The 20825-nt window shown below is 36.2% G+C and overlaps 1 protein-coding gene across 5 annotated transcripts in view; it reads right to left on the bottom strand.

The window, feature by feature from the left end:
• Nucleotides 1-20825, bottom strand: part of SCAPER (S-phase cyclin A associated protein in the ER) — a 170501-nt gene that overhangs the window by 87570 nt on the left and 62106 nt on the right. For all 5 annotated transcript variants that reach the window (XM_049811461.1, XM_049811460.1, XM_049811457.1 and 2 more), the window contains 2 exons: nt 20253-20360; nt 4531-4667 (listed from right to left, as the gene is read on the bottom strand). In XM_049811461.1, the coding sequence (XP_049667418.1) occupies nt 4531-4667; nt 20253-20360 (245 nt within the window). The remainder of the gene's footprint in view (nt 1-4530; nt 4668-20252; nt 20361-20825) is intronic.

Raw genomic sequence — 20825 nt, 5'->3', positions numbered from 1 at the left:
GCCTTCTCTGCTTCTCATACCGCCCCACCAGTGAGTAGGCATAAGTTGGGAGGGGACACAGCTGGGACAGCTGGCCCCAACTGACCAAAGGGATATTCCAGACCATATGACATCATGCTCAGCATATAAAGCTGGGGGAAGGAGGAAGCGGGGGACATTCAGAGTTATGGCCTTTATCTTCCCAAGTAACCATTACACACGATGGAGCCCTGCTTTCTTGGAGACAGCTGAACACGTGCCTGCCAATGGGAAGTACCGAATGAATTCCTTGTTTTGCTTTGTTTGTGAGTGTGGCTTTTGCTTTACCTATTAAACTGTCTGTATCTCAACCCATGAGTTTTCTCATTTTACCCTTCCGATTCTCCCCCCACTGCCCACTGGGGGGGAATGAGCAAGCAGCTGTATGGGGCTTAGTTGCCAGCTGGGGTTAAACCACGACATGAGGTTTAACTATTGGCCATTAACAATTTATGATTAATATTTACTACTTTAGAATAACATCAGTACACAAATGGTGTATTTAAGTTGACTTTCCAAATGGTAGAAAATGGTACAAGTTGTATATACAACAACTACAGTAACCTACTGCTTATTATAAAATTACGACATTCATCTAATGAAAATATTAGTAATTTAGACATGTAATACAGATCAGAAGATCACTACATCACAGAGATTATAATTAACATATAAATAATTTTTATATTTTCAGGTACAGGAGTATTTTTTGTGTAACTAATGGCTGTGTTGTAACATAATGAACCTTGTTAGGCATACAGCATAGAAGTAAATACCTCCATGAATGACTGTTTTACTGCTGGAAACAGAAACACAAACCTCTTTAGTCCCTTAAAAGTATTATTTATGCTGGCCATATGCCAAAAAGTAGGAAGAGGGAGACAACTTTTTTCCATTGCTTGTTTTGACTCCAGCCAGCCGGTGCCAACAGGTGAAAATCATGACCAAGTCACCAACCAAAACAGGATTCACAGTAGTAATCCTGTAACCTTTTTTATCAACATACATACACAAAGTAAAACTAATCCAGACACTACAGTGATGCAGAAAAATTCAATTCTCAGAGAGAGCACCCTGTGATGAAGAAACATCCAGCAGGCAGTAAAAGCATTTAGCCCTTAAAAACTTGATCCATTAAAATTGCTCTTTCAATTATTATTCTGAAATGAAGACTTCACAGATGCAACATGGATCTCTAGGGACTTCAGGGAGATCCGCTGTTCAAGCCTCTTGAGGTTGTGTTCTCAGATGAACAAGGGACATCATCATTCATGGCTTGGAAAATTCTTCAAAAAAACCTCTACACACACCTGAAGGAAACGTAACTGACACCTGGGACTAAATGTGTCATTAGATATGTGATCCATCTGTCTCTACCAAGCACACCCATAACAAGCCCCAGAGGAAAGTGCCAAAAGCTCCTCAGGACAGAAAAGCAGATAAAAAAAAATCTGCCTCAGGGCAACTTCCACCCATAAAAACAGTGTTTGCTATTAATTTTCAAGGTATTCTAAATATTAACTGCTATCCATTGACATTCTTGCCAACGTTACAAATGTCCAATTATTCTTTTCAAATCTAAGATTTTGACAACGGCTTCCAATGGGAAATGTGTTTCATTGCTGCACTGCACAAAAAAGTATTTAGTAAAGATCTAATTCCTATTATTTCTCTCAGATACATATAATAAACATTTCTTTATATCTTCTGTTCACCCAAGTGGATCAAGTTTTCCAAAGCTACTCAAGTTTTCCCTTGGCTTGCTTAACGTATACAACTTACGCTACATGCAAATACTGTTACATTACCGCTAGCTCTGATTTGTGGATCATTAATAAAGCTATTAATCACAACTGAATTTAGTGTTAAACATGAAGGTGAGATTCCTTTATTAACCTTTTGCCTTCTTTCCTGCCTCTTAGCCAGAAACAACACATTTCAGCTTTGAGTTTTGTACAGACAAGTCAGTCAAACATGAGTAATCACCTAAAATATCTGTTACTAAATGAACATGACTGGAGTGGTTTAAATCCATTGCAAAACGCATCTCAACTGTATATACTTCCTAGCTTGTAACTACACCTCTATTGCTTGAGGTTACCTTTCATCAGGCTTTCTTTTGCCATGCAGGTACCTAAGTATTCTTCTGCTAGCAGCACGTACATGTTAGCCTGAGATAATTTACTTAGCTATGTATCAGTTGTTACTATAGCACCAGTTTAATGGCTTAAGGTTATAATTAATAAGGCTAACAAAACTTCTCAACATATCTGATAACCTGTTGATCACAATTTGTCCCCTCATTCACCTTTGCCCTTCATTGCTTTGGTATTGTAATAGTGATTTAAGATCTAGAAACTCAGGAGAGCAATGGGAATCTATTTGGATGCAGTTACTTTTTTTTTTTGTTTCCAAGTTTAAAATATCACTGCTTCCTAGAAACTGAAATGAATGTATAATTTCAAGTTTTGAGGTATAAGGAGGTTTGTTATAACTATTTCTTTTTCTAGAGAAAAGGAATAGTTGCAAATGTGTACTAAAACATGGTTTGTAGATAATCTAACACCTGTGAAACTATGTGGATTATCAACATCAAATACTCTTCACCTTCAAACGATCCTCAGTAAATTAACTATTAAGTACTTTAACTATATATTCCCCCTAAATTTGTAGTTATTTTGAGCAGTAAACTCCCAGCCATCTGGTGGTAGTATTGTCCAGATCGTTGGGTGGAAACTTATTAGACATTACCTAAATTATTTAATTTAGTATTTAATTTTGTAATTCAGAGGTTATTGCTTTAATTGCTTTAGCCACATAACTTAAGATAATCCTCTTCCATTTTCTGAACATGGAAAACCTCCTCACCTCACCAGTAATAAGCTTACATGCAGGAACATCCAGGCAGTATTTGTCATTACTATGCCTATTACTATTACTCAAGTGTCAATTACAGTGACTGTAGAAGACTGGCAAGACTTGCATGGCTAAAATTAATTTCCCAAATGGATTTTTTTTTCCTTATCAATTTTTTGTTTGAAATTCCATGGAACAACCTTTACTTCATATTGTTATTGGACATTTTTATTAGTAAGTCTTTTGTGTTAACATTAGACAACTCATGGTGAAATCTTCAATTTAACTCCCCATTATCTTCAAGGACAGTATCCCATTGAAAAGTTTAGTCACCCTTTAGAACCAAAACCAAGCGTAATGAACATTAATTTCATGTCTGCGAATATAACTCCTCTTAGTTTTTTAAACTTTCACTGTATTTTTCAACGGTATATCACCTTTGTAAAATGATGCCCCTTTATTACTGTTTTAATTATAATTTTTGATGATGAATATGCTGACTCACCCAGCAGTCTGACATGTAAGAATTCGAAATGTTCTGAAAAAGTTTTTCAGATATCAGTGCCAATAACAAATTATTATTAGAGCCTGTATTCCTAGGTCTGACAAATCTTTGACTAAATTCAATAGAAGCAGCTCTTGAGAAAGAATCAAAATTGGACCCAATAACTGCATTAGATCAACAGGTAACATGAATAATTGCACCTTGAGCAATCAGAAACCTGGAAGAATACGTTATCCAGTTTCAACAGTGTGTTCCAGTGTGGTATTCACATAGTGGATTTGCTCATCCAAAGAAGACAACAATCAGAAACAGTAATACATTGTAAAAGTATTGTGTTTTTGAAGACTAATGTGCCATTATTAGCACTAATGAGTTAATACACCACCTCATTTTTACTGTAGCTCTAAAAATCCATTCAGGTGTTTTCCTATAATTCGTAAAACTTCTTGCTTAAAAACAAGACAGAGAAAATACGTAACCTTCTGAGAAGTATTTTTAGAGATAAATGCAAAGATATGTTACAATCTTCAGTTAAGTATTAACCTTAGCTGGGGACTATTCAGCTATAAAGACTGACACTGCCAGTTCATGATATAATGATGTCCTGCATATCACACTGATTTGCAGATGTCACTTTTTAGACTAATAACAAATTGCAGGTCTGACAACTCACTTTCCATTTAAAGATATTTTTAACTTTCTTTTTGTTGTGACAGGCAACAAAAAATGATTAAATTTAGTCATGGGATTTGACACTACAGCAGGCTGACTTCTATTTGTTGATTACTATTGATTTTCTTTGATACTTCATTTAAAAATCAATAGCTAGAAAGAAAAATAGGCATGGTTTACACAAATTTAAACATGCTATTGTATGCTAGAAGAGGCTACAGTTTTGGCAGGGCACTGGCATCCAATTATGAGAAAAGCTCTTAACAGGTGAAACCAAGGGCTCCAGATCGATACTCAGTTTTCTTTCTCAATCAGAGAAAGTGGCCATAAATTAGGCTCATCAGTATTATTTTCAAGACACTCCCAAAGCAAATAATTTAAAATTTTTTTTCAGCCTTCCACTGCGCTCATATTAAAGGACAAAAGGTAAACTTTAGAACAAAACTTAAAGAAAATAATTAAGAAGAAATTTGTACTACCTGGAGTTCATCCGTGCCTTTAGCTTTTTGGCTTTCTTTTTAGTTTTTTGTTTCTCCTCTCCATCTTTTAATGGTTCCACAGGAACAGAACTCTCAATCACGATATCCACAATGTACTTCTTTAATGACAGGTGCTCCTGCAGAAAATATTGAAATAATACTTAATCTTACAGCATGCGGTGGAGATTATAGATTATCTTTCCAGTAGACAACAGTGGTAAATATTTACCAAAAGGTTAATAAAATTAAGAAAAAAATTTAAAATAAATTTTGGAAAAGAGATTATTTCACACTGGAGAGAACACATGATGGGTATTTTGTAATAAGGGAGAATAATTATTGAGAAGTAAAGGAGAATAAATGTTGTCCCTAATTTTCAAGAAACTGTTACTTAACAAGTATGAATTCCAAGCTGACATCCTCTCTCTTCTCCAAGCTGCCTTTTACAGCCATATGAAACCAATACCCTGCCCTACCAATACAACTCATTATATTAAATGAACTAATTCTGGTTTATGAATTTAACTCTTCATGAAAATCTAGACTTGTCCTAACTTTTGTTAAAATACATTGAATCTATTCACTACTTAAAGTGCTACCATTTATTGATGGGAATATTACTTCTCCTCTCACATTAACAAATGTGCACTTAAGTAAAATACTGGTAAAAACTCAGTTGCTCATAGATTAAACACTTTACGAAATAGTACAGTTTTTATATAATGGCATGCAAAAAAAGGTAATGTGATTACAACGTGATTTTAAATAAATGCTTTCAAAGATTTTTTTTTTTAAATGTTACAAAAAATTTCCTGTTTCCTCAGAGGTACTTTCAGTGAAAGTATAGACTACTACAATACAGTTCAAGGTCTACATTTAAAATAAATATTTATCATTTAGAGATGAATAACCAAAGCTATTCCTCTAAAGCTGTTCTCAATTTTGATTGACCTATGCTATCCATGAATGGACATGTAGGTGCTTGTAACAATTCCCATGACCAACAGACTATCCAGAAACTATATACATGCAAACAACCCCCCCACCACCAGAAAAATGGAACCAAACAAACCCTCCCAACCCCCCCCAGCTGCCAAACTGTTGACTAGCTTATTTTTCCTGAGTTCAAGTTAGAAATTTACTCAAAGTACTCTATGCAGAAAGTTAGATTTCAACAACCAAGAAGGATTTCTACCCGAATGTCCCTTCTAAACTTACTTTTCAATTTAAATGTGCATTACTGAATTTAACCTCTTTTGAACTATCAATGTACTTCAGACCCTTGTCAGTGCAAGAAACTTAAACAAGTTTAATCAACACAACTTTAAAAGTGACCCGCTTAAACCACTACAATGCCCACAATTAGTCTACTTTGGTTAAAAAAATGTGTAACCTGATGTTCTGCATGATACTGCAATGTCCTTCTACAATAATAAAAGACTAACAGACACATTCTCACTATCGAAATCTCTCACACAAATACCTCGATGCAACAAGTGGACACCGTATGTCCATACTGCGTTATGACTGCTTGTACTACTGGGCTACAGCAACCAATTGTTCATTTTTACAAATAACAACAAACAACCAGTTCAATGCCATTTATTAGAATATATTTATCCCATTTTTAATGTACTGAGGCTTACATTTGTATTCTTACAGAATACATTATTAAGTATAGATCACCATTGCTTGTTAGGATAATTTATCTTTGGAAATGCTTAGTGCCACAATCAGATGTGGTTATTCCTTCCTTGGTAAGTATCCTCAAAATTCAAAGTAAAAGGTGAAGCGTTAAAAAATTTATAGATAGTATTTTCCAGAAAACAACCTATATTTTCTTTCACTGATTCAGGAAAATCTTATGCCTGTTGAAAACAAAATAAATCACTGTGAAATTTCCTGGAAAAAGACCATTTAGTTTTTGTAAAGCACTGCTGCCTGATATAACCTAGCAATATATATTTGGTCAAAATAGTAATTGAAATTTCTATCTTAAATCATATGAATGCAAAATGAATACTGAATTAATATTAGACATAAGAAATCAAGCATAATAATCTAAAGCAAATTGTAAAAGTAACACTAACTTTGCTACACCGCCTACCCTGCGTAACTCCCAGTACACCTGAACATTTTTTCCTTGATGTATTGTCCAAGTTGTTTAAACCATGGGTATTGCCACAACCATATGTAACACAACTTTAACAGCTTTTGTAAGTATTTCCCCCCTGCCCTTAATATTATCCATTTAATTTTAACAAGAAGAGCTTAAAAGAAAACTTAAGGTATCTCAAAAGGCTGTCCCCTTTAGTATGATTCAGTAGTACAAGACTAGCAAAATATTCCATTTTTTGATGAGTTAGTTCTTAACCAATCTGCAGTAGCACAGAACATAAACCATCCCAGCGCCGGTTATGACACCCAGTTCATTTTTGTCTCCTCAGAGAGATGTATCCCTCAACATCCACTTAAAAAATAGCTTTTCCCTTAAACTTGCTTTTAATAAACAGAAACCTAGTCATAAGGCTGAATGAAACGTCACACGAAACTGATGGGTTTGAGTTTTTCAGTGTTAAGAAAAGAAAGGACTTCCTCAGAACAGACTATGACACTACTCCTGCTTTGCTATCAAGCTTCAGGGTAATCAACCTATCACATTTTGTGGATGCTCAGTTATTAAAAAAAAATAATTATTTCAGTGGGATTTGATATGTACATCCCTGCTTTCTAAACTGAACTAGTACACCCTAGCACTGTAATCTACCATTAGTTTACCTCTTGTCTCACGAGTGAGATGAAGCACTGGTAATACACAAAACTAACAAGAACTATTACTATAGTTCTGTATCTTTGTTCAACAGTGAAACTGGTTTTTTGGTTCATCAGATCTCCAAACTACTGACTATATCCTTCAAAGTGACAGCAGAGCAAAACGAAGTTAATGCTGCACTTTGAAATGGACACCACCTTACCAAAGGGGCAGAACATCTCCAGCCAGATACAGTCAGCCCGCTGCCTTCCTGCTGCACGACGGCCACTGCAAACACGGTATCACGACTCCTGCTAGGCAGACAGGAGAGAGACAAAGCCTCGTATCCCCTTAGCAGACACTCATCTCTTTTTCCTAATCTTACCTGTGGCTTAGCAGATGACTCAAAGAGAACTACAGGGTTCAACAAGCACATTCATTTATCAGCCTGTGAGGGCTAAAAAAGGTCTTGCTGTCAATAGCACACAGGACGGCTACGAACCATTTTGTTCATATGAACTCAAGCACCTTCGTGAACGATGTTTCTCAGAGTTCTCAGCTTTCACATGTGGCAGTTTGGATTAATATCAGACTTCACACATACAGCTCATTAAAGTAAGACTAGAGTAGTAATACCTCGTGTCACAAAAACAATCACTTTTTGAAGGTACAGATCAAAGCGCAGGATTATCACGGTAGGCAGATCTACATCATTCAGGTGTGAAACAAGTATAACTAATAGCTTGGTGTTGAATGACAACTCACATCTGAAGATAGCTGCTGCTGTATTATGCTTCAGAGCAGTGTAAAAATATTTATTCCCATGTTTTATTAAGCTCCTACCCGTTATCTCAAAAAATAAAGGTTTTTGAATCCACTGAGTTGCACTGAAGTACAGTATGTCCAATCCTTTAACTAAATTAATGAGTAATTTTACCCGCGCAACCATTAGTTGGGCAGGTTAACATACCATAAAAGTAACTCCCATAACTGTATGAAAGCGAGGGAAGCCAGTGCAGTGTTTAGAAAGCAAACTTTTGCCATCCTCTGAATGCTTTTATTTAAGCAATAAGGAAACTATTCAATTTCAAAGGGTTTTTATTTCTAAGAAAGGTAATGCAGAATGACTGGGTAATCTAGTCACTTCCTCCTGAAAGCCTTTTACTTTTTTTAATTATTATTTTTATATAAGTAAATGCTAAATGCACAAGGAATTTCTGAGACTAATTTACCCCCTCCATAAAGGCATTCTGGGTTTGTTTTCATGACAACGTGAAGGAACATTACTGGCCTGATTCTGCGCTATGTTGAGGACATTCTGACCCCAAACTCTCAGATATTAGTGAACCACCACATCTTTGGAGAATTTAGGCCATTATAAATGCAAAGCATTATTAAGTAAAGGCTCTTTTCTAATGAAAGCTTCTGTTATTAAGAACTGTGCTCACACCTACCAAAAATGTTCATTGCTGTTTCAGTTTCTACACCAGCAACGTCAGGTTTAGCCGCACAATTTCTCTAAAACGTTGTTTTAAAGATTTATGTATAACTTAGTAATTTCGCTGGTTTTGTCCTAACAGATTACTTTTTATCTCAGGGTTAAAAAAGAACCAGCTATGATGGTCATTACATATCAGATTTCTGCCATCTTTTTTCATACTTGATAACTCATGCTCTAAGTTGCACAGCTGAGATCAACTATGTCACAAAATAAGGTATCAACTTTCATGAAGGCGGCAGAATCTGTGCCACAAAAAGCAGTTAGTCTGTAATATATTGTGATGCACAGCTGCAAAATATGGAAACAAGAATTGAATGCTGATATATTTCCTCATGATCATCTGTATATATTCCTCTATATGTACTCATATGGTGACGGATCAGTGATGCATATGCATTAGAGTAGAAATACTCCTCCTATTTCTCTCCAGTGTTATTTACATGCATTCACCAAAACTAAAGGTTATTTTTAAAAATCACAAGGCATACTGCACCTGTTTCTCAGAGGGAGACTGTCTCTAGCTGAAAAAGCTTATGAGACATAAAAGTAACCTGGTAAATATATAAAATTTGATATTTGACGGCATCCTGTATAGACACGTTGGTTATCTGACATAGCTATACAGACCTCTAATAATTTTTAAATAACACTAAAGTAATTTTTAAAACAATCAAAATAAATTTCCTGTAAAAGTTTCAATACTTCTAGTTACAAGCAAGGTGATAAAAACTAACATTAAATGCACATGTAAAACTGCAGTCACCACAAAGCAGACAAGATAGAAATTAGATTATTTACAAAAAATGTCTTTGCTTTTCTTCTCTCCTCCCTCCATCCTCAACTGTTCTTTTAGTCACTGAGAATCCTGAAACTTTCCAAATGCAACACGAGCCTCATCTACAAACTACATGAGGAATCAAGTTGCCAAAACCATTATAGCTAAAACTAATAAGGTCACCCATGAAGTCACATTCTTGTTGGTTATTGCCTAGTCCCATTCAACTGCCTGAAACAGAAAAACCACCCACTTCATTTTATATTTTGAAGTTGATAATTTTAGTTGACTATGTACTTATAACCAAGTTTTTCTCCATACAATGGATTACACCCCTTTTCTTATATGACATGTTTATATTACAAGGATTACAGCATTACTATCAATACTCTCTGAAATAAAGTAAAACTTTCAGACTCCAGAACAAACATAATTGCAAAATTTTTCCCTCAAAAGTGTAGCAAATACTACAAAATACTATACAGTTGAGTACAGTCCACTTGAGTTTGGAGGAGGAAAACCATACCATAAATGGGATTCTGAACCTTGGTAATCTCTAGAAAATACAACAGCTGGAGAATAAATTTCCTAATGGACACCCTCTTCACACAATACCCATTCACAAGACCAATACTCTTGACTAGCTCTCCTCACTTAATGTCCTGATCACACCAACATCATCAACGTATCTGAGCTTGACAGATGAAACGTTGGATATGCAAGTATTTATCAAACCAGAACACAATGGCAAAATTATTTTCTTACCCAATCTCTTTGACTGTGACACTTTTGGCTCTCTGTATTACATATTAGCTACTATTCATTTCACTACTCAGCAAATATTTATAGTAACATTATTAAATCGTGATGTAAAGTGTGCCAAACAGAATTCTTCCTAACTAAATTTCCTCATTCTAAAATTAGGAGTGAGCTTAACACAAATACTTATTTCCCTTTCCTCTCTTTTTAAGTAAGCATTGCCTTTTTATAAATTCTGCTGGGGCAAGATTGCACAGGTAGGACAATATTGCAGTAAAGCATCTGTATTTGCTCAAACTGAGAAGAAAATCACAGCCTGGCATTTGTTGCTGTAGGGCAGTCATAACTTAAGATCCTCTGTTCTCTTGCGTGCACGTTGCTCCTTGCTGGCTCTCGTGAAGCACAATATTCCTCCTAATATGTAGTGGTAACAGCCTGGGAAGGAAAGCTCTGAAAATCCTCCGGTCTGAAGCCAGTCAGTCGCTGGCAGGAGTGGCCAGGATCATCACCTAGTATATCAAGTATTTTCTGCCGTTCCTATAAGCTCTGGAGGGTCCTGTGCTACCACAAAGCAGCACTGGAGTGAAATCCTACTGTCTAAGCAAAAGGCAAGTGAAGGCCTGACCTTTCCAATGTATAGTCTGTTTTATACAGAGTGTGACACAGTGCTTAATTAGCTGTGTTTCCATTATGTATAAACTAACCAATTCATGTAAGTGGAAAACCCTTCCGGCTATTGGACTTTCACCCACAAAACTGAGCCAAAATGACCTTCTTGGAATCTGAAAAGTTTATACGTTTTTTTTCTCTATTATTTTTCATTTTCATTCCTTTCTGTATTTTTGGATTCTGGCCAGAACTGAAGCAGAAGTGCCAGAATACCGTAAGACTGGTTATTCCTATTATTGTTGTATTCTTTCCAACCTTGAATCCCCAAGTTTGGAAAGAAAAGGCATTCTTATAAGTCTTCTAACCCAATTCTGCAGACCAAGGCAACTTGAAAAATAACTGACTCTAGCTATTTGTCTAAATTCAATCTTCAGAACTTCCAAACACTTGTTTTTACTTGCCCTCCTGTATCAGCATTAAAATAATAAACATGAGGAAGATTATAAAGACATACTTGTAGTAACTTATATCACATCATAATTGCTGTTATTCATTTACAATTTTAATAAAAAAAATTATCAACAGCAATCTGAGTATTTAGTATAAACGTAAGGTACATAAGGAATATATTCTAGCAAATCAATAGGCAACTATTCTGAAGCTTACATCTATCTTTTGGATTAACATCTTTACCTGTTTCAAAATAAACAGTATCCTGTAACTGCAGAAAATAATTTTAAAATGTTTTCGGTATTTATTACCAATGTCAGGAATAACGGTTTCTTACTTGTATATAATCGCTTAAAGAATGTATTTGCCAAATTTTGAAGAGGTTTTTAAGGTTCAATTCTAAATCATCTTACCACAGAAGTATTTGTTCATGATTTTTACATGTTTCAACAAAACTCCTCAGTATTTTATTTTTTTCCTCGTAGCCTAGGACAATATTTAATATGGAAAACAGATGCTGAAGCAGACTGAGTCAAATGCATAACTCAATATTCAACATTATAACCAATCACAGCTTGAAACAAATGGTCATTAACGCTTAATCATAAAGACATCAAATTTTTGTGATCAAATATGGTTATAATACCACAAGTGATGATCCACTCCAAAATATGGTGAAGATTCAAAATAAGGAAGGTATTTACCTGTTACCATTAATAAGAGTTATTATGAGTGCTTCTTATGTGAAGAAAGAGGTTATAAAAATAAAGTAATGGATATTCAAATATTATTTTCTCAAAATCAAGATTTTAATTATTCACATTTCTGTGCTAGAATGTACTTTAGAAGATGAATGTAGAGCATTAAAAACCTTTTATTATTTGTTTAAAACTGAAGACTGACCTTTCATTGTAGAAGTAGTTTTTCCCTCACTACTTCTATTTAATTAAGATTAATTTTTTTTAAATGAGGGACTAATACTGCATTTTAGCATGTCCAAACTAAATACTATTTTTACTGCTAATACCAACTGCACTTTTAGTCACCTTGCTTGTCCATAAATTCAATGATACGACAGCCTGACACTAAGATAAATAGCAAATAATATTCTTAATAGTAGGTTCAGATATTTCTTGGGGTTTTTAGTATCATTCCCTTTCCCACTTGTCATTCCAAAATGTGGGAACAGAAGGCAAAGTAAAGCTGTTTCTTCCGCAAGAATGAGAATTCTGCATACTGGACATGGAAAGCATCACTCTGCAGATTAGGAAAGAAAGTTGGACAGCACTGACATTATCATGTGGCTGCAAGGGCAAGCAAGAGAAAGAGGGAAATGAGAGTGCAGTTGCCCCTGCCAGCAGTAGTTTTTCTTAGTGGCTGTGAACATTCAAGATATCTAAGCCAAAAGGAGGAAGGGTGCAGCTGTTGGCAGTGATCTATCACAATTAAAAACACAGCCAATAAACAATTAATCATGTACATTTTTGCCAAGAAAAACAACACTTTATAATATATTAAAGGTTAGAAGCTACTGCTGCACAAAGTACAAAAAACTAGAATTGATGTATAGAGTACCGAGAGACCTTCAGCAAACTGCATCATGGATTAAACTTTATAATTACATGATTGTTCATGACAGCTTCTTCTAGGACAAATGTATTCACAGCAGAATTACAAAGCCAGTTCCTGTGCTGAAAGAACCACAGGTATCCAACAGGTATGAAACATCCATGAACAAAAATGGACCACAGATGCTTGGCCTAATTCCATTCCTCCAGCAACACACAGCCCCTCTCTAAAAAAATCCTCCCTTCCTCAGGAAAAAAAAATAAAAAAAAAAATTGAGTAAAGCAAACTCAACTGGAACCTGAGGCTTTATTGGGATAGGGAGCTCTTTTCTGCAAGTGATTTACACATTGCTTCCACTGAGCAAGAGAAGAAAAATGGGCTACTGCTGGAAAACTATAGACACACACACACACAAAAAATAATAAAAAAAAGAATTTACAATGAAGTCTATATTCTGTACCTCTGTGGATAAAAGAAACAGGAATATTGTTCAATATATGACCAAGCCATATGCACCACTGTTTTACCCAGAAATTACTTACATATTGTATACAACCAGAGCTGAGTCAAGATCATCTCCTTGTACTGTAATGGTCATAACTAATCATTCAAATGTTCAAAAGAGACTGGAGTGCAAACATACACCAGAATAAGACCAAGGCTGCAAACGTTAGGCACACAGAGTTCATAGTTGAAAAAAATAATCAGAATAACGTGAAAGCCTTAGTCCAGAGCCTTGAATAGTCAAACACAAGAGAGCTTAACACTGAATGCTAAGGACTTTCATTACTTAGAGTGAACCTCAAAATAAATAAAGATGGCTAAAACCACAGTTGTCAACACAATACCCTGGACTTCAGGAGAGAAGACTTTGGCCTCTTCAGGCATCCGCTTGGTAGAGTACCATGGGATAAAGCCCTGGAGGGAAGAGGGGCCTGAGAAAGCTGGTTAATATTCAAGGATCACCTCCTCCAAGCTCAGGAGGGATGCATCCTAACAAAGAGGAAGTCAGGGAAAAACGCCAGGAGGCCTGCATGGAGGAACAAGGAGCTCCTGGACAAACTCAAACACAAAAGGGAAGTCTGCAGAGGGTGGAAACAAGGACAGGTAGTCAGGGAGGTATATAGAGAAATTGTCTGAGCAGCCAGGGATGAGGTTAGGAAAGCCAAAGCCATGATAGAACTGAATCTGGCCAGGAATGTCAAGGGCAACAAGAAAAGCTTCTACAAGTATGTCGGTGATAAAAGGAAAACTAGGGAAAATGGGGGTCCTCTCCAGAAGGAAACGGGAGACCTGGTTACCTGGGACACGCAGAAGGGTGAGGTACTCAATGACTGTTTTGCCTCAGTCTTCCCCGGCAAGTGCTCCAGCCACACTGCCCAAGATGCAGAAGGCAACGACAGGGACTGGGAGAATGAAGAACTGCCCGTCATAGTGGAAGATCAGGTTCGAGACCATCTAGCGAACCTGAAGGTACGTAAGTCCACAGGACCTGATGAGGTGCATCTGCGGGTCCTGAGGGAACTGGCAGATGAAGTGGCTAAGCCACTATCCATCATATTTGAGAAGTCATGGCAGTCCGGGGAAGTTCCCACTGACTGGAAAAGGGGAAACATAACACCCATTTTTAAAAAGGGAAAAAAGGAAGACCCAGGGAACTACAGGCCAGTCAGTCTCACCTCTGTGGCTAGCAAGATCATGGAGCAGATCCTCCTGGAAACTCTGCTGAGACACATGGAAAATAAGGAGGTGATTGGCAACAGCCTGCATGGCTTCACTAAGGGTGAATCCTGCCTGACAAATTTGGTGGCCTTCTACGACGGGGTTACAGCGTTGGTGGATTAGGGAAGAGCAACTGATGTCATCTACCTGGACTTGTGCAAAGCATTTCACACCGTCCTGCACAACGTCCTTGTCTCTAAATTGGAGAGACATGGACTGGATGGATGGACCACTCGGTGGATAAGGAATTGTCTGGATGGTTGCACTCAAAGAGTTGTGATCAACAGCTCACTGTCCGAGTGCAGACCAGTGACGAGTGGCATTCCTCAGGGGTCAGTAATGGGACCGCCGCTGTTTAACATCTTTGTCGGTGACATGGACAGTGGGATTGAGTGCACCCTCAGCAAGTTCACTGATGACACCAAGTTGTGTGGTGCAGTTGATACACAGGAGGGAAGGGATGCCATCCAGAGGGACCTCGACAGGCTTGAGAGGTGGGCCTGTGCAAACCTCATTAAGTTCAAGAAGGCCAACTGCAAGGTTCTGCACATTGGTTGGAGCGATCTCAAGCACAAAGTTATATATAATTTATTCTTAATGAAAATTAAAATTCAGTGAATTAAAACAATTGTAATTAGCAAAGTCCAGGCATCACCATGTCTCTAGACAAGAAAGCTCCTTGTAAATACAGAAGAAAAAGAGCAAAGGCCAGGCATGAAAACATTCCCACATCTATTTCCCTCAGTAATTTCCTCTGAAAGAAATAATGGAAGTAACACACAACTTTGAGAAAACAGCTCGATTTCTTAAAGAAAAACAACCTCTCGCCCCTAAAAAGCTTTTAGAAATTCAAACTTATACGAACATCAACTTTGCTTGTGTGTTGTGCTAGCTATAAAGCTTACATGGCTGGAACAGAACTTGTACCAGCACAACTCTGCTTTCTCAGGCAGCCTCTCACCACATCCTGGCAAAAGCACAATCCTGCCAGTGGAGTAGTGTCTGTACCAGGGGAACTTGCCAGCACAATTATGCACACTGTAAATCAGACCCTGCTACAATCTAGACAGACCTATGCCAGAAAAGGCTTGCACCGCAACCCCAGCCAATCTGACAACCCACACTATAGAGTAAGCTTTAGTCACCAACTACCTGTTGGTTTTTTTAAAAAGGAATGTGGGTGGGCTCAACCAACCATGTCTTTCTATAAATCCTCACATTTTAAAGCTGTCAGTCTTCAGGCAACAACAATCTCTTTGCTCCATCATGGGACTGTATTTTCATTTTATCTAAATATACCTCTAAGAAATTCTTTGTTTCATTTATATCATGACAACAGAGTCAGTCTTCCTCCCTGATAAAAAAATGCACATTTTTCACATATGCAAACAAAGGTTCATTAATATTCCTCCATCCTGCTTTGGAATACATAAAATTCTAGCATGCACCTTAGAGAAATTAACCAAACCCCTGCCAAATTATCTATTTCATATGTTTTTTAGAAGTACTTTTCACTTATTAGAAACTTTATACTCTAAAAGTGCCTTTAAACCATGGTATTTAAATGACAGGAGATACAGACAAGAGATAGGACAATGGTTCAAAGGAAACAACCTGTAAGGATTACTGATGTTATCTGTACTTCTCAAAGCAAACTAGGATAGACAAGAAAGGCAAAGAAAAAAGGGAAAGCAGAGGGGCATAAAAATGAATAAATAATCTAGGAGCTACAGGTGGGAACAAACGCCTACAAGGTCCTTGCAGAAACTCCTCAGTCTAATGAAATCATAATGTCCTATGGCTTTCAGCAGGCCCCTTTTCAGTGATGGCCTTTATGTCAAAAGCCCTTTGTGTCACACAGGTTTTGATTCCGCAAAACAGTTAGTCATACCTTCAAACATACTAATTGAGTCCAGTTAAGTCAATGAAACCAAGCTGCATATATTGTTTACATCTTGCTGAACTGAAAGTAATATGAATATTAAGGGAGGGGACTGGAAATCAATAGCTTAGAAATAGCAATGTAAAAAGAACGTAAAGCTGTAAGTCTGATGGAAGAAGACACACCAGAGAGAGAAAATGTAGACAGAACATTGTTACTGTGCTGTGAAAGATGTGAAACGGTGTGGGACAGTGATAGCATTCCAAGTTTCAGAAATATAATGAAGGAAAGATGACACTTAGTCTGAAGCCCACCCTGCTGAAAGAGTTTTGCCATCTACATGAATGAATGTATTTATAAGAGACGGGACAAAAGAAAAGTTGACCACTGTTTCAAAATCAATAGATTTTTGCTTTAAGAGAAATCTACGTCCTTTTCAGCTGGAGACTAATAAACACCCAAATGAAGAAAACCCCAAAAGCTGAGATGAAATGAAGCTGTCATACAATCTTAGAAATAACTTCATGCTTTTTCATTTTTAGTATCTTCATTCATAACAAAACTATTTTCTTTGTGAGTTTCACCAAATATATCACATCTACAACTGAATTAATCTTATTGATGTTCTAATACTAGCTGTCAGCTCTTGCACAATATATGCTGGAATTAAGCACAATATATGCTGGAATTAAGCACAATATATGCTTAATTCCAGAACAATGGAAAACTGCTCCAATATGAAATCTACTTTTATCTCTGAAAATGTTTGTAAAATACAAAGCCTATAGATTCCATAGCAAAGGCAAAAAACCTAGAATATAATAGTTTCTTTTTATACCTGGCAAGATCAACTACTAGCATCCACCTGGCCCAGAGAAATTAGTGCCAATGATCATTCAGTACAGCTTTTACCTTTCTGCTTACAGTCAAATCAATCAACAAAAATCCTTACTGTATGAAAACATATTATATAATCACTTACTTAAATCAGTTTCCAAAGTGTTAAGGAGATACTTAAATTTTACCTTCTGTGATACCAATACAGTCAAAATAAACATATTTCAAGTCTTTCTGTGATTTCTCAAGTAATAAAGAAATTCTATGGCTAGATTACAATTAAAAAAAAGCTTTCTTTCTAGGCAGCAACCTATTATACTTAACAGGCTCAACACAAAATGAGTCAAAGATCAAGAGTAAGTTATTTGAGGTGTCAAGTGCATAAGGTTAAAGGTGAAATTTTATTAGGTTAAAGGTGATATAAATAAAATCTTTTATGTCAAAGAAGAAGGGTCACAGACAAGATGCATATAATCTAAAGACACCACAGATGACAAGTAATAACTTTAAGTAGTACAAGTGTGTCTCACTACAGATACCTTCACTGACTAAAAAATTGAAAACAATGATGAATTAAGTAACTATGATTATTATAATGCTTCCCTTGAATATGGTTTTACTTCTGTATAATACTTTGTGAACTTCTTCTCAAGTATTTCAAAACTTAATTAAAGTTACTGAATGCTTTAGGTGTGGGGGAGGCAGAGTATGCATTAACCATGCATGCTGAATGAAGAGGTACACGAAGCAGATTTCTCTGATAAATAGAATTGCTTTTCTACGTTACAGTGACCTATCTCTAGCATGTATATCTTATTACTGCTCTTCGGAAAAAAACCCATACCAAACAGAGAGGGCCTCAGGTGAAGGAAATTTCAGACTACAATAGTGCGGTTCAGAATTGTATACTCAGACTAATTAAAATATAGTTATAAATAATATATTAAATATGTAACAATGGAAGCATCCATATGTTGCCAGTATGCCAAATACTGTGCACCATCTTGATTAAGGATATTTAAATCTGCTGTTGTAATCATCAAGCTGTTCATCCAGTTAAAACTGTTCTCTCCTTTTGCTCCCGCACCAGGTATGCATTCAAAAGATCCCATACATTTAACCTTTATCTTGGTCTTAAGCTCACATCAAAATGTTTTGCTGAAAAACACTGGATTTAAGCATATGATATTGGACACCACAAAAATCAAGATATCTGTGCCCTCTAGTGGAACTTCTTTTTCATCAAATGGGCATAAATGCAGCTGTTATAACATGATCCCTTTTTCTGGAAGCTGGAATTGTTAAAGCTATCAAATTAGATGCTGTGAATAGTGTATAACACCCAGTCAGAAAAAAATCTAGTTCACTGTTTTCTCCATATTGATCTGAGACAGGTGCCCAGCAACAACCACAGTTCAATTATCAGTGGCTAGACAGATAGAAGCAAAGGCTAGACAGATACAAGAAAATTTCAATATTATAGATGGCCCCCACTTTGGTACATGTAGCAACATGAAAGATTCTGGGAAATCTCACAGCTTGTATTTCCAGGAAAATGGATGCAGTATGAAGCCTTATCCCATATATCCAATTCGGTAAACCTGGCATCTAAAATCAAATCCAAAACCACACAACTCCCACTAACCACTGTAAAAGAGGAAAAAAAAAAACAACTGAAAGGATAGTTTATGTACTTTCATTACAGTGAGGAAGGGATAGGCATACTGCAACTCAGCAAAAAATTTATTCCTCCAGACTACCGTATCTCTCCAATTTTCTTTTTCTGTTTTTCCAGTGATAACCACCCCTGTGAATTTCAATACCTCAGAGACTTAACTCTCCAAAGCTTTTTAAAGAAGGAAGAGAAAATATGTTACTACTGGATATAAGAAGCTGTAAACAAAGAGAAGATTTCAACAAATAAAAATAGTAACAAGAACTGTGAAGGAAAGAAGGAGACAGCCAAAAATTAGAAGTGCTGAGCAGTGTCATTTGAATCAGCTTGGCTGGGAACAGATTTCCGAACACAATGAAGTTAAATCTGAATCAACTCTGGAGAATTGGCTTGTAAAGTATTTCTTTGTAACATTTGACAGGTATAATACATGGGCATTCACAGATTTTTTGGATAAGACAGAACTCAAAGTCTGACTGTTATAATTTGTCTCATAGAAGAGGCCTTGACTTAATACTGTAGTTCAATTCAGACACCAGCAATGAGAAATTAAATCAGACAACAATTCAGAAGTCTTTTCTTCAAAACAGCATAATTTCTTGATTTAGTATGAAATGTCCTCAGTGCTTCCTAAAAAAACACCGTAAATGCCAATTCTTCTAAAGAAGCTACCAAAAAACTAATTATTGTTCTTTCTAGCAATGCTAATACTTGTAAAGCATTTCCAATCTTACATTTTAAAGTAATGTAGCACCACAGTTTTCAGTATTATTGACCTTGATGCATAGGATAGCACATTTGATAACCCAAAAGAGGAGTAAGATATTTTAAGCAACAGAAAGGAACAAAAAAAAGGTAAGGCAAAATGCAGACACCTGCAACACCTCAGATTTTTATGATGAAAAGATGAATACAGTGAAATGAAAAACACCTTTGGATTAATAGAAAAGCAATTAGTCATATTTTATACACAATCTATTTCAAATGGCAATTGCCTGAACTAATTGAACCCACGTTTCTTTTGCTCCTTTTCATTGGTAGTCTATGTTCAAAAGGGCACTGTTATTCCCATGCTAACACAAATATTCTTGTTCAAGTCCTTTAAAAGAATTTTAAAGACTTTCTTAGACTACTCAGATGGATGGCAGTTAAAACTGGAAGTAATATAGGAAAAAATATTACAAAACTTACCACTTCTTCATCTGAAAGCTCTCGTCCTTGTATACTACTGTTTTCTCTCACAGCTTGTTGGTGTTTCTTCCCTTTAATGTGGCTAAAAAGGTACACTTCTGACGAAATCTGTAATGACAATGACATAACAGTAATTTTTTTCCTCGATAATTCCATAATCTATAAATTACAGTATTTTAAATATAAAATACGCCAATTTGTCAGGAGTATGTTCAGAATTTTAAGCACAGTACTTTATTACTCAACCTAATTTACATTAACATCTTTCATGCAGGACTTAAGAGTAAATTACACAATGATTTGCTAGCCAGCAGTACAGTAAGAGATTTAAAAAAAAATAAAAAAAAAAAATCTTGGCTTCTCATCTCATTTTCATTTAACTTCATATATTGGACTTTCATTCCGAAATTCGTCATCAGTGAATATACAAGACTGCAGTCTGCTGAACCTGAGTTTCTGTTCCAGCACTGCTCAAAGTGATCCTGTGCAATCTTGTTTAATTCAGCAATCAGAGAGAAATAATGCTTAGCAGGATATAAGGCTTTACTCAATAATGCAGTCTTTGCGAATCAG

Source organism: Accipiter gentilis, chromosome 10 (genome assembly GCF_929443795.1).
Source record: "Accipiter gentilis chromosome 10, bAccGen1.1, whole genome shotgun sequence".
Lineage (NCBI taxonomy): Eukaryota > Metazoa > Chordata > Aves > Accipitriformes > Accipitridae > Astur > Astur gentilis.
The sequence above is the reverse complement of the archived record's forward strand: the minus strand, read 5'-3'. Positions and strand labels throughout refer to the sequence as shown.